General features: G+C 38.2%; 1 protein-coding gene across 6 annotated transcripts in view; it reads left to right on the top strand.

Annotated features, from left to right (window-relative positions):
• The first annotated feature begins 4908 nt into the window (after positions 1 to 4908).
• LOC126370476 (protein held out wings) overlaps positions 4909 to 14501 on the top strand; it is a 69111-nt gene continuing 59518 nt past the window's right edge. For 4 of the 6 annotated variants that reach the window (XR_007566876.1, XM_050015350.1, XM_050015348.1 and 1 more), the window contains exon 1: positions 4910 to 5260. Coding sequence is in view for 5 of the 6 variants with exons in the window: in XM_050015350.1 (XP_049871307.1) it covers positions 5134 to 5260 (127 nt within the window). In the remaining variant the exon portion in view is untranslated. Of the gene's footprint in view, positions 5261 to 14501 lie in introns of all 6 variants that reach the window. The other 2 variants (XM_050015349.1, XM_050015352.1) reach the window with 1 other exon arrangement.

The following is a 14501-nucleotide window of genomic DNA, read 5'->3' as shown; positions in this document are numbered from 1 at the left end:
TTTTTGATATTCCATATTAGGTAAAGTGGTAGGCGTTCTAAACAAGACTTTCGAACTTTGACTTATTAAGAAAGAGTGGGTAAGAGGTACAGTAGCTACCTGTCTACGTCTTTATTGAAAGACAGATATTAGTACGTAGGTATAGAGTACATTTTGAGTCACCATTAATATCGCAATGCTGTTAGATATGTCGTGTTTGTCATGACATACGTACCTACAATTTGAACCTAAGGTCGAAATGTAAATGTTTTTCCCCCTAGTAATATAATATTTATATTACACATTATTATATTACATATAATGAATATTTAATATTTTGTTTATTATTATTTGTTTTTTTTATATGTAACATTTTGTCTGCGGTGTAAATTAATATTATTTTTACCACAACTACCGATCATCCCTAGATTGTTGTAGAAATTGACTTATGGATCAAAGGTGTGACTTTTTTAATTTCAGTCCTTTGCCGTTCTTATTGCGAATGGGGATACAAAACGTTTCATGTGGATTGATGGAATATCCGCCATAACGAGTAGGTACTATGCCCATCGAAGTGTGTGAGATTGATCGCAAATAGAATGCAACGTTCAGTCAATTTGTTAAAATTTGTCGATTGCAAACGCTATTAGTGAAGTCTTCTTCTTCTATCGTGTGGGTTGTGAGGTGGATCACCATCCCCATCAACCCTGGTGTCAGGGTTATTATTGAGCCGCCATAGGCCCCTGACATGGCTCATGTAACGACTAGGACTTACTTACATCAGTAAGTAGTAACCGGAACCAAAGGCTTAACGTGCCTTCCGAAGCACGGATCATCTTACTTTCGGACAATCTGGTGATCAACCAGTAATTTACTAATCAAACTAGGGATCACAAAGTGATTTTTGTGATTTATCCCTACCGGAAATCGAACCCGGGACCGGATCGTGAGCACATCGCTCAGTCACTGGACCGCAGAGGCCGTCATTACTGAATTTAACAATATTATTATTGGAATCGGTTGGATAGCCGCCAATTATTATTGTATAATAATTAATAATACCTATCTCAATTCTAATTAGGATAGGTAGTACAGCATCGTATGATGAACTAAGTAAGTACCCACGCATTTTCATAACCATTTCAATAGATAATTTTATTTATCTAGATGCAAACAAGCACCAAAAGTGGTAAGTAGCATATTTGTCTGTTTTGTTTATAGTTACTTACCTTGGCGGCTCAATAATAACCCTGACACCAGGGTTGATGAGGTTGGTAATTCACCTCACAACCCACACGATAGAAGAAGATGGTTACTTCATGGGTTATAATGGACGTAAGTTTATTTATGTTACAGGGACATTCATAGCTAAGTTCAGAAGTCACACTTTAATCTGTATTGCAAGTAAAAAGCCGCTTAAATTAGTCTCTGATTATCGAAATGTGGAGCGTGGAACTGTTTTAATCCGTCTAATTCGATAGATCCAAAGACCATCGGATAGGGGTCAATTATCCATTTATCCTTTTAACGGAATTGATAAAACGTAACTAACTCGGGTGAATTTAATTGATCGAATGTGCTGGCTAGTTAAAAACGAATTTCATCACTATGGAGCTTAAACTCTTATCAGGGAATAAAGTAAATAATTCAAGGGTACGTAGCCATTTGTCTTAATTGTGGTTTGAAATTAGGCCGGCCATTATTTTATGGTGCACATGCATTTAGTGACTGCTGGAAACGAACAATAGTGCTTTTTTTACTGGCCCATGAGCGAGATTGTTTAATTTGGCCTAGAACGGAAGGGAATTTTACCTGGAAGAGATAGATAGTAACAATTAGGTATCTTCATTTCTCTTTTGTTGGTTTCCTGCGCGTGCAATGAAGTATTTTAAATTGAAAAGGATTAATATAAAATAATTTATTGTCATAAATAAATAAGTGTTACAAAAACACATGTCATTGCTTATAAACTAGATATTAATTAAACTTAAAGTTAGTCAAATAGCCCGCCTCGGCTCAAATGTACCCATCACACTAGCCGCGTTGCCGCGTTGGATGGCCAGCGAGATATGCTGAACCAGGTACGATCCGGAGCGGGGGTCACGACCACGAGCTCGCAGACGTCGCCCTAGTTCTTTAAGGAACTTTTTAGCTTCCTCGCACCATGGTCCACCCGTCTCCACCGCAAAAGGGACAAACGAATATTGCTGCTGCAAGTCAGCGTACTTAGAGGATTAATTAATTTATCAGCCAGGCAAGTGTGTGAAGTGTGTGTGTGTGTTCATGTGTTATGTCTGATTGTTGAAATTTAGTTCTGTGCAATAAAGTATACCTATTTGATTTGATTTTGAGTTGACAAGTTGTCTACTAATCACGTTTAAAGAGCTTCAACACGTTTTTGTACTGCTCTAATTACAATTATTTAAATAATACCTTTCTTTGGCGTATTTAAAATTGTTACTTTAATTGCCGACGAGTATAATAGACAAAAAGAGCGCTCGTTGATGTCTTTTTTAAGGGAATTATGAAATATAGTCGTGATTTCACTAATCGCTTTTATTTTCTTACCAATTCGTGTTATCATTAATAAAAAACTTTTATATATTCATATACAATCACGGCCGTTTCTAATGGGGTGGGCAGAGCCACAAGTGACCAGTACTTGCAGCCACTTTTGGATACTAAATCCTGCGATTAAATATTGTAGATGGATGAAGACTTGGGTAGTTTCCTAGGCCAAAGATAAATTATGAAATCCTTATTACTAAATAAAGACAGATCTAAAGGTGACAAAAAGTGTTTCCTTTTTTCTGTTTAACTTATTTATGAATTTTAATAATGAAAAATGTAATAATAAGTGAGACATTTGGTCACGTTTTTCTATGACGTCACAGGTAGCTTTTTCATACAAATTCCATACTAATTGCGTGTTTTGACGTTTAGTAAAAAGTAACTGATTTGACTAGGGTAGTTACCCTATTGGTATTTCCTAGTAGATAATCGTATTCGACACATCTTTCACTACAAGTCCCTTGGCATCAGATAAGATTATAAATAAATATGTTTTTGTCCCAGATCGATTAGGCACGGGATGAACTAACTATACTTATACTAAAGTATTATAGCCTAACAGCACGCCTGTAGTGGTGTATTGTAGATACATTGTATACCCACGCATGTATATTGCTAGAAACTATAAACTACTAACTATATTTATTATTGGAAACTACAAAAAAGTCACAACGAGGTAAATTGAAAGTATTAACTTGAATGAAAATCGTAGTGTTTATAAGTGCGTAATAATATACAGTATAGGGAATTGCATCAACAAATTGTTTACTGCGCCTAAGGCTTGCGTAACCTTGCCACAATATGAATGGAAAACAATCTGATCGCCCACCACTTCCTTTTATGTAGGGGGCGAAAAAAATATAATTCGCTCTCATAGCTTGACAAACTACGCGCGTTGGCGTTATGTGCCATATAATTATTAGTTTCGTATTCTGATGTCGTAAATAACGAAATATTTCATAACATGATTACGTTTTTAAAATAAATATCTAAGCAGTAATCTAATGCAGTTTTCATCAACACAGTTGGCTCGACCATTATAGATACGATAGGCGATACGGTTCACCACCTATCACGTTGGTCTAACAGAAAGCTCGGTTAGGTGTGGGTACTTAGTTCACCTTGCGATGGATGTACCTCTGACTACCCTTTGGGATATAGTCGTCAGTTTATGTTTATGCGATACGAGCTAGTAAGTAGGTAAGTACTGTCATTCGGACGTTTTACTACAAGTAATAATCTGGTGGAAGCATTTCTCGGCGATTTTTCATTAGATGTGTATAATATTATTACACAAGTTACAAAAATAAAAAAGCTCTTAGAATATTTTTGCTGTGTCCCTAATGATTGAATGAATGACATTCGATGTTTCGAAATTCATCCCAGTAGGGTTTGCATGCCAACCGAGCCGCACGCGGCGCGTATTATATCGAGGGTTTCGACCAAAAGGCGCAGCGAATATTATCTACGTAGATATACGTCTTACGGTTATTGCAATGCCGCGAGGGCTGAATTTAAAGTGTAGTAAATAGGTAATCTATATTTGAATGCTTAATTTTCAATCCAGCTCCAAAAGTATTGGTAATTTAATAGGTAAAAAAGTATAATACACACTTATACAGGATCTAGGTTTTTGAGTCCGAAAATGGGTTCTAGTATATCCAGTGCGTTCATTGAGAGATTATTAATATAATTTTAACCTTCTTTTTTATACTACACAACACTCCAAGCTTTGAATGTAAAAAAAAAAACAAAGTGCAGCTACCTAGTAATTTGCGACTTTTTTAAAGCGTTTTAATTACGGCAGGAATGGGAAGGGGGTTACGATTACAATACAATACGGGCAATTTAGACCCTCATGTATTCATTCATCTCTCTAGCATGCGCTATTAACTACCGTGTAATATTGACTTTTAACCTCTTTTATTATTACTAACTCATGTCTTGACTAATATTATTTTTTTCCGTTTACAATATACCTATCAAGCAAGATATTTAGCGTGGGTTGACACTGCCCTACTTATAAGTTTTAGTACCTAAATTGTGCAGTAATGTTGTCTACATTTATATGATAATTTCCATCCCACATTATGTTATGCAAATATTACATGTTATCAATCACTTATTAATCAGATGTATTAATTAATTCACTAAGGTAGCACCACAGCACAGCAAAGTAATGAATGGTAGGTTGGTGATTGTAAGTGGGTTAACTAGATGGCGACTCGAGCGCTTGTAGCAGTCGGGCGACGTCAGAGTGAGACGAATGCGATCACGAGTGAGTGCGAGCAAGACAACTACATGTCGCTCCTCGCCTACATGGAATACGGAGCCGCACGCGCTCACAAAAAACCATTCGACAAGAGCGCAGGCGCAGCGCTATATTCGCCCCGCACAACTTCACTTCGGTCAACTTCGTCATTTAGTGGTGGTCGAAACTTCGATGTGTGTGGTAGTGAAGTTTAACTTTTCTAACAAATCTCACAAAATATAACAATAACTAGCAACTAAAGTACAATTTCATATTTGAACGTGTTGATAGAAACATTTAACGTGTCTGTAGTTCTATAAATAGTATTCAAAATGTGTGATAATACCAATCCTTCGACGCAAAGTATAGCGGACTACTTAGCTCAGTTGCTCAAAGACAGGAAGCAACTGGCTGCGTTCCCGAATATTTTCATGCACATGGAGAGACTTCTGGATGAAGGTAGGTGAAAAACAAATCACAATATTAACAAAGCTTCTTCAGGCGAGTGTACAGTGCCTATCACCGATTCTTGTCACCGTCCTGATCATAAATTGGATGCGTCGACAAATGCTACAACGCACACGATATTAAGTTTATTTTCGTCTTCGCCCCGCCGAGTTATGGTCCAGTGGTGTTTGTAATGCGATCCTTCATTTCGGAAAGCGAAGTAAAGCAGAACGACTTGCCGACGGGGATTTGCGGTCAATAGTCGTTAGATTGTCGCCGACGAGAGATTGGTGAAATGAATGTATCAAACGGGTTTAATGTCCACGTTTTCGTTGCTCATTTCGTCGACCGCGTCGCAGCTGTTGTAAATAAATCTTTGTTAATTAGTAGACTTTGTAAGAGTTTCAATGTGAGGTTATAATTTGATAATTGGGGCGCGCGCGCCGAAAGGATCGTGAGCCCTGAGAAGGTAACCTGTTTGCAGGGCCGTGGTACATTCCGCGCGAGTTGGCGGAATGTCGCCACTACATGTAGGTACCGTACGGTTGTCCACCGGCCGCAAGCGCACGAGATTTGTACGCAGCGCAGGCGCAGTTCGCAGCGCGCTCCTTGTAGCCTCGTTTTATGGACACAGCGACCAGTGAATAGTGTCCCTTATCACGACTACTGAATGCGTACCAACTGGTCTAGCTTGTCACTCGGCCTGCGAGGCGAGTACTCACTCACAGTTCACTGTGTTCAGATATCAATGTACAATTTCATTAGTTTTTGAGGTTATGTAAAACAGCTATAATATGTATTGCAAGCAGTGAAAACTGTGATAATTGGTTGACGCGAGCGCTATGATTTAGTTTATGATAACCAAACCAGTTTGGCAGTTTTATACACTTTTGTACCTACCTTTATTATTTAATGTCAAATGTACCTACGTACTATCATAAATGCTGAGTTACTTTCTCTTTATACAAAACTAAACAAAATATAAAAGAGTCTTATAAGAACCTTGAGCTCTGTAACATGAATGAACGTAGGTAGGTAATTATGCATTATTACGAATAAATTACATATTTTATTGATATTTTAACATATAGGTAGGTGTAATTAGTGAGGCCAGTTTCCAGTTTGTTGGCAATCTAACACTATATATGTAGAAGCCGGTAGATGCACTATACATATACGTATTTAATAATATATGTGAAACTAATATTATTTACAAGTGTTTCTCTTCCTCGTGTCTCGTAGACAGAAACCATATTATTTTTTATCTGGATTCCTTTTTAGTACCTATAGAAAGAATTATGTGCAGTTAAGATTATACACATAAGAGAAACATTTTTTAAGGCTGATTTTGTCTTTTTTTAAAAGTTGGACTGTACAATAGCTTATAGGTATCTACCTACCTATAAAGAATTCTGACATGCGTCTTGAAAATTCATTATCAACACAAGTCACGTCTTTAAGCAAAGCAAGGTCTATCGGCCTACACGACACCTCTACATGTCATAACCAGTACCCATAATAAATGTTTCTGTGGAGTTGAATTGTGAATTTCGACGCCATCTGGTAATATTTTCGCAACATACCTAGGTACGGTCACGAGCATTAAATGTATACACTTTAGTACCATGTCACATTAACTTTGTTGACAAATCGAACTGTAAGTCTCACTAAATGTCAAATATGTTAGTGCGAGAGAGTCCTATAGTGGGTACATTATATTGCTCATGACTGTACATACTTATCTAAGACGTTAGCACCATGACAAATACATGCATCCAATAACAAAAAAGTTTAATTCAAACAATTTATCAATCTTCATCTACACAATTCGAAGAAGAAAATTCCGACTATAAGAACACATTAAAGCAATCTTGTACAAAACATAATGTTGGTGGTGTAAGTACCTACGACAACATAAAATTCATAATCAATGGCATACTTAAACCGATACCTTATGAATATTCGGTATAAACCTTCGTCTTTTGTCCACCTACTCAAATGATTAAAGTTTTGGTGGTTTTGGCCGCTTTCACTGCTTTTATATTCAGCAAGCATATCGATAGTATGCTATGGTTGGATAAAGTACAACAATAATAAGCAGTTGGCCCGAATTTGAATACATCAGCAGATGTCTTCGTGCATGTTAGTCGGTACACTGTCAATGTTTACATGAATTTAAATAAGCCAATTACAAAATGTGTCAGTAGCCCAAGAATCTAACATGGTCTGTCGCGATACAACTGTAAGAACGAAAAATCTTTAACATCCGTATGTTACTTATCATCCTTCAGTAGGTATAAATACGAAGTACCTACTTGTCTACACACAATATTTCGTAAATATCTCGTTATAAAGACATTTCAAAACATTGTAAATTTTATATCTTTGATGTATATTAAAAATACACGCAACTTGAATACGTCGCTTGCAACACTGTCAAAAACTTGTTGCTTTAACATTTGCCTTAAAAAGCGAGGGCTCTCAGCTCAAGTACCGAATCTTTTCTTTAATTTCCTTTTGATAAGACAAGTAAGGAGACTGAGTCATTGAGATTGGGTAATGGCCAATGTCGAGTTTCGCTTGTTGACATTATACAAGATTTAGATGTTTTCGCAGTATATGTCCAGAAGAAAAAATACGACCTAGCAGTGGATCGTTTTATGGTTTATTTGACACGTCGCCGGCCAGTATGAACTGTGAAGACTTGACGAAAATATCGACGGCGAGCTGACAGGCCGACAGGCGTGGCGTATCGCGTTACGCCGAACTAAGAAATTACGGTGGCTATTTTCGACACTGGAAAATTAAGCATAACACACAACCGATAGACAGTATCTAGTGTACACCCAACGATCAGACTCATCAAAATAAAAAGAAACCCAAAAGTTATTACTAAAATCTTCACTAGAAACAAGACCCAGATATTAAGAATCAAAGTACCTACCTACCTATTAATAAAGCAGGCCATGTTTTTAATGATGAAGTTTAAAGTTCATCCATTATTAAATTGGTTGGCAACTACGATGGATTATTCAACAATGCATGCTGACATTTAATAACACGGAACGTTTAATGCTCTAAAGCAATTTCATTTCATCTTGTTTACATATCGAACCATTGGGCTGTTTGCATTCCAAGAACCGTGAGCATCAACTAAAATAACAATGCTAACAAAAGTAAATAACATACGTACAAATTCGTCAATCAAAATAATATCGGAACTTGAATATGGGTACCAATACGGACAAGATAAAGTATGAAACATTATTTAACATTTTTTGATAATACCTCTAGATATGACAAACAATCAGTGTCTACAACATATTCCTGATTTATAGATAAGTAAGTATATCATGTAATAGCGAGGTACTTATGTTCTACTTGCAGATTACGCTTCGATAAGAGATAAAGTGAGTTTAATAGCCTTTAAAACATTCTTATCTTAGAAATTTCATCACGTGTGTACCTACCTACATTCAGTTAGTACCTATTCCTTACGTTATAACAAAATATGTTATGCAATTAAGTATTAGTCTCATGAAAATGGTCAAATATTTTTGTAATTAATAGTTAGTAGGTCTTTATTATCTACCTCTACCTACCTCTTGGCCTCGATAGCAATGTTAAAATGAAATCAACGACTTAATACAAGTATCTAGGCACAGCAATAATTGCGTATTGATGTGTAGGCGCCTCCTACCTTAGAAGTTGTCTGTTCCGCAACCCCTGCTAATATGAGTCTTAGTTGGGTCATTATAAGGTTGCTTAGCAGAGATTAGACGGCGCCCACGCCGATGACCAAATGAGGGTAGCCGTGGGCAGCGTGGAGGTGTAGGAGCCAAGGCTGTTCCAGTCGCTCCAACACGTTGTAACTTGTCGTGGGTTGCTTAATTAATACGATTCAAGTCATCGATATTTCGATGGATTTTGTATTTCAACCTTCTCGGCGTCGCCATTTGTCATGTCGCCCAAATTAGGGTTTTTAAATTACTTTCTGTTTAAAAACTAGCTCGATCTTCGCTTCTGAGCGGTTTATCTCAAAGAAGTGTCATCAGCGAAGACCTGTTTTCTTGGCTTTGTCTAAGAAATGCTCCAGAAAGCAAATATTGACATGCGAGTCATTATCGCCTCGACCTCGATAAGGCTGCACAGCATCTCTAGAAAACTGGATCATGCGAGACACCCATTCTTTACCCGTTCCCACGACACTGCTACTCGACGTATCTACTACGCCCGTTCTAACCTACGTGATCGCTCTACTAATGAGATATACTTTTTCTAAGACCATGAAAACATTATATGTACGCTTTATGTGCGTGCATCAGCGACTGTCATTAGTAAACTTGGAACAATGCCTATAATCGACGCGTTCACATGAAATGTCTTATTTTCCGTTGGCTATTACCTCTTGATTACATGTTTTTAGTTGTACGTTACCTTTTGTCTCGACAAAGTACAATCAAATATCTGTGACACCTACATGGAATGTTAATGAAAGCGGGTGACCATTGCGCTCGGGTGTACTTGAACGCATAAGGAATGCGTTCGGGAAGGGCGCGTGGGCCGCGCTGCGCGTGAGCACTGTAATTTGAAATGAAAATCGATCGCTTCAGAATGCGTGAACCTGTCCTGTGGGTGGACCCGAGGCCTACGCGCCCCACCAGACAATCCCAACACCATCGCCTTTAGATTTCGGTTCCGTAATCAAACTCGCACCTTTTCGGCTCCTACGCGACTCTATGATTTATAGTAGACAGAATATGTTTTTAGAAATGGTGTTTTCGTTCATTGTTTGAAAGAATAATGTGGCGCCTTGAGATAGAAAGTCGTCGATACACAAATAACAAAAGATCGTATAAATCAACAAGCCGCTGGAAAACGACTTCAATGTGATAATTGTGATTCAAGATGCGCTACTTTGTCGCCAGGTTTTCTATTCATATTTTGGATTAACTCCAATGTATTTTCTTTCGAGACGGTATATTTTTTTTTATATATCTATACATTAATTACGTAACATATAATGCAGATTAGATATTTAACCTATATGCTCGACTAGTGAATACTTTAAATAGACGCAGTAACGTAACTAAACATAATTAAGTTTTATGGGCGCTCTTGCAAGAAACGTTTAACATACGTGAATATTCAGCAAGTTACTTAGCTTGGAACAAGACATTGTTAACAGCGTGTAACAAAAAGGTCTGAGTCAGCGTGGGAGCCTACAACCCACGACTGACGAAGGTGACTTGCTGAGTAGACCAGCTTAGATTAATTGTGGCCCTCGTGACGCCTACGGAATTGTTTAGTCGCCTGTCCCGCGTCTGCTTACAACAACCAGTTACTTAGTATCATGAATTTCTATTCAATTCCTACAAAAGCTCTCTTAGGTGTTCCTTATCCTATCATACGCAGCTACAAACTATTGCTTAGGGAAACCGCAAGTTTCTATATTCGATACCAGCGAGAACAATATCATTATTGATTTTACTGCTAATAACTATGTAGGCATGTATGTAGGCAATAGGTAAAGCACATTGCGTGTCAGTTTGAGTACCGGCGATAAAGATTTTAAAGCTTCCCTTACGATTGGTGTTCACACTTACCGGCGGATGTCTCGTTATCTCAACCAAATAGGGTATGCTGTGGGTGTGCTGTGAGAAACGGTCTCGACAGCCCCAGGGTTTAAGTCTAAAGGATGCGCGAAGGGAAACGTCTGCCAGGCACACGCATGGATAACGGGACCTAATAATATCCTGTGTCTCTATAGACTGATACATGATGCGATTTGCAATATTTTACATCGAATGAAATGTTGTGTGATGTCTGTGGTACTTAAGCTTAAAACTTACCAAAGATTTTTTACCTTTCATTTGTAAATAAATGGTAAACTATTGTAAGCTGTATGTAAGTGCATATCTATTAGATCTGCAAATGTTCGTCGAAACTGCTACATTGTTACATGTACGATGATAGTAGTTGAATGCATTACTAGCTGCCGACACCACCAGTCGGTCGGTCAAAGTACCTAATGGAAAACTATTGACCCACATAATACAATAGGTGAATAAATTTTCATGTTTAGACAAAAAAGGATTTTGATATTTTATGTATGGTTGTGTACGCGCTGAGTATCTACACTGTTTGTCGACTTGCACTTGACAGATTTACGTCAACAACCTTGGTGCCTGCTAAGCACTAAATTGAATGTAACTAAACCACGTCGCCTTGAATCATTTAGATATGCTTGGCATATTACTGGTAATGATTAAATACTATCCGGAAAATCAAATAAAAGCGGAACCAGATTAAAATAAAATGCTACTGCTACGTGCGACGGAAATAGAGTCATCATCATCAATTTAAGAGCCACGCTCTTGTCGGTGTAGCATTTTCCGAATACTCTCCATGCTACTTTTTAGGGAAAAATAGGGCAGTGGTTTCCCTCTTGCCTTCCGCCCCGCAGTACTCTGTCTGACGCAAGTGGGATGGCGCCCAGAGTAGTCTATTACAAAGCCATACTAGGACTCCTGTCCTCTGCCTCTGAATAGTACTGACAGTTACTGCTGCCCTCTGTCAGGTTCCAGGTTACAGTCCCTGTGACATGCCCCTTCCGTCCTGCATTGCCGTACCGATAGCTCCCATCTCCGCCTCTGCAGCCGTTGAGGTCTTCACCCGTATCCCTGGACAAGGGTTCTACGTTATACCCCGTAGCCCCCCCCCCCCCCCCCCGAAATACCCCGAAATAGAGTAACTGACTTTAAATATAGATCACAAATTCAAATGCTGATAACTAATCGCTAATCCAATTGAATAAGGCAATAAAGCAGTCCTCTTATCATAATAAATCATTATGTTCGGACACAAATGGGTGTCAGTGCAAGTGATTAATATTATGATGAAGTAGAGACAGAAGTTTTGATTATTTCCGCATTTATTAACACGAGGAGAAAACAGTTGAATTTTGAAACGAGTGAGTACGTATGTACAAACTTCAAAGTAAGGCAATCGTACATTTAGGGGACACAATCGTGTACTTGAGTACCGGTAGTGCGGTCCAAATAAGCGAATGTCACCGTACCGTTACAGTAAAGTGAAAACACATTATTGTTATTGTTTACCCTATTACCGTGGCCGGCGATAACGCGCTGTCCGGCCTTCACGCGCGCAGTCCGCACTAATCGCGATGCATGTGCTGCTTCGTACCTCGCGCCTAGCGCCTGCGCTGTTTGCTGCCTGACCTGTTATTTAATGTTTATACCAACGACTCTTCAACAATGAAGACTAGTCAGTTAATTGTAGTTTATTTATTTGTTATCTGTTTATGGAAATTCGTAAACATTTATTATTCCACTGTCACATTTATAAGTAGCTTTCTTGTCGCCGACGGTGCCCAAGACTTAAAAATGGTCAACCAAACCAAATGTTAATTTTTAAATTGCTGTGAAACGCTAAATTGATCATCGACCCCGCCCACACTGTACACATTTGACTGCATATTTGCTTCTGCAGAGTGAAAATCAAAATAATCCGTGTGATTCTGTGATATTTCGTAATACGACCAAACGCGGTCGGTCTAGTTCTTCAACTTTCTACGAAAGTAGGTAAGTACGTCGGCGGCGACAGTCTGGCGACATCTAGTGACTGGTCTATCCCTGCGACAGTTTTATTACCACCACATTATTATATCAGCTGGGCTACTTATATTTAATTTAGGTAGGTATCAACTGTGCAAATGAGAACTACCGGTGCACACGTGGAATTAAGATAGTGAAGTTAATCAACGTTCGGTTAAACAAGGTTAGGTTATGATTATGACATCAACGTTAAATATTGCTGAGATTTTTTTCACATCGACTCCCCCAATTCGCTTTCTATAATCGACAGGCAAGGCGTTACTAACTAGCAATACAAACAGGGCAATGTCGAAAGTGCCTCCGTTGCGCCACACGTGTGGGATGCGCCGGCGCCGGCCTGCTTCGGCTCTAGTGTGTGTATACGACTTAAGGGTCCCATTCATTTCGCGTTAAGCAATTTGGTGAACGCTCAACGTTTACCGATTCATTCATGTGGTTACACAACACTCGATGCTCGAGTTAACCAAACAACATCGTTAAATATAAATTGTTATTTAATATTGACATCTCATCACCTTTTAAAATGAGATACAAACTTTAAAGCCAATGAATATTGTCGACATAAGATTAACAAAAGCTTATTGTAGAGAAATAAGTTATTGTACACATAAGTAGAATTAGTTAGCATTATTTACAAACAGATTTTGCCAAATTTAAAATCAGATTCTAGATCGTGACTAAAAATGTCAAGCGCTAGTGACTCACGCGAGAGATGTATGCTTGCGTCTTCAATGCAGACGCTGATAGATTCATACCATCTCATTCCTTCTTGCCTATTAGACGTATCTCTATCACTCTTACTCTACTAACACATCGTGTGTTTGCTCACTCGCCCACGCGACGTCATCTGTTAATTTAATTACTTCCAGTTTATACCATTTGTACCGTTGACTTCTACAAATAATGCGTCTTCTATCCAGACTTTGCTGTTTTAATATGTTTAAATTCTAAAACGGTATTTCTAACCCTGATTCCTACTAAGTTTTCGGTGCCCCCCGCAAAGCACAAAACATATTCTGAGAAATAGGAACACATTTGTGAAAACGGTGCTGTACTGTTCTATATTTAGATAGGTTTGAGGCATGAGTAACAAATTTTATCATCTTCGATACCTACCTTACTTAGGCGAAGATAGTCTGGCATATGAAGATGAAACTGAATGTACGCTTTGAGTGGAAGGAATGTGATGCTGATTGAATAATTCCTTTATAATCATTGGATGTGGGTTAGACCGACCCCGATCATCCTTGTATGGTTACTTTGTTTATCTTATAAACGAACCTAGCTGCCTCGTTGACGAAGACTCAATGTCGTCATTAGTACCTGACATACGATATTTTATCACTTATGTTAGAGTTCAGTTGGCTGCAATAAAATGTTGTTTATAATAACCTTATTAAAGATTTTACATAATTATCTTGATGGTACTTATATACAGCGGATGTTTTAAGTGAGAATTTAAACATTAAACAGGCTCAGTATAAGACAGTTATTGTGTTAGCCACATACATACATCTGGCAATTTAAATGAGTAGAATTGCATACAAATTCTGGATCTCGGCCAGTTTCAGTCTAATTGGGTCATTTCTGCTAAAATTTCTCAAATACTTTGCTTG

Source organism: Pectinophora gossypiella, chromosome 10, assembly GCF_024362695.1.
Source record: "Pectinophora gossypiella chromosome 10, ilPecGoss1.1, whole genome shotgun sequence".
Taxonomy (NCBI): domain Eukaryota; kingdom Metazoa; phylum Arthropoda; class Insecta; order Lepidoptera; family Gelechiidae; genus Pectinophora; species Pectinophora gossypiella.
The sequence above is the reverse complement of the archived record's forward strand: the minus strand, read 5'-3'. Positions and strand labels throughout refer to the sequence as shown.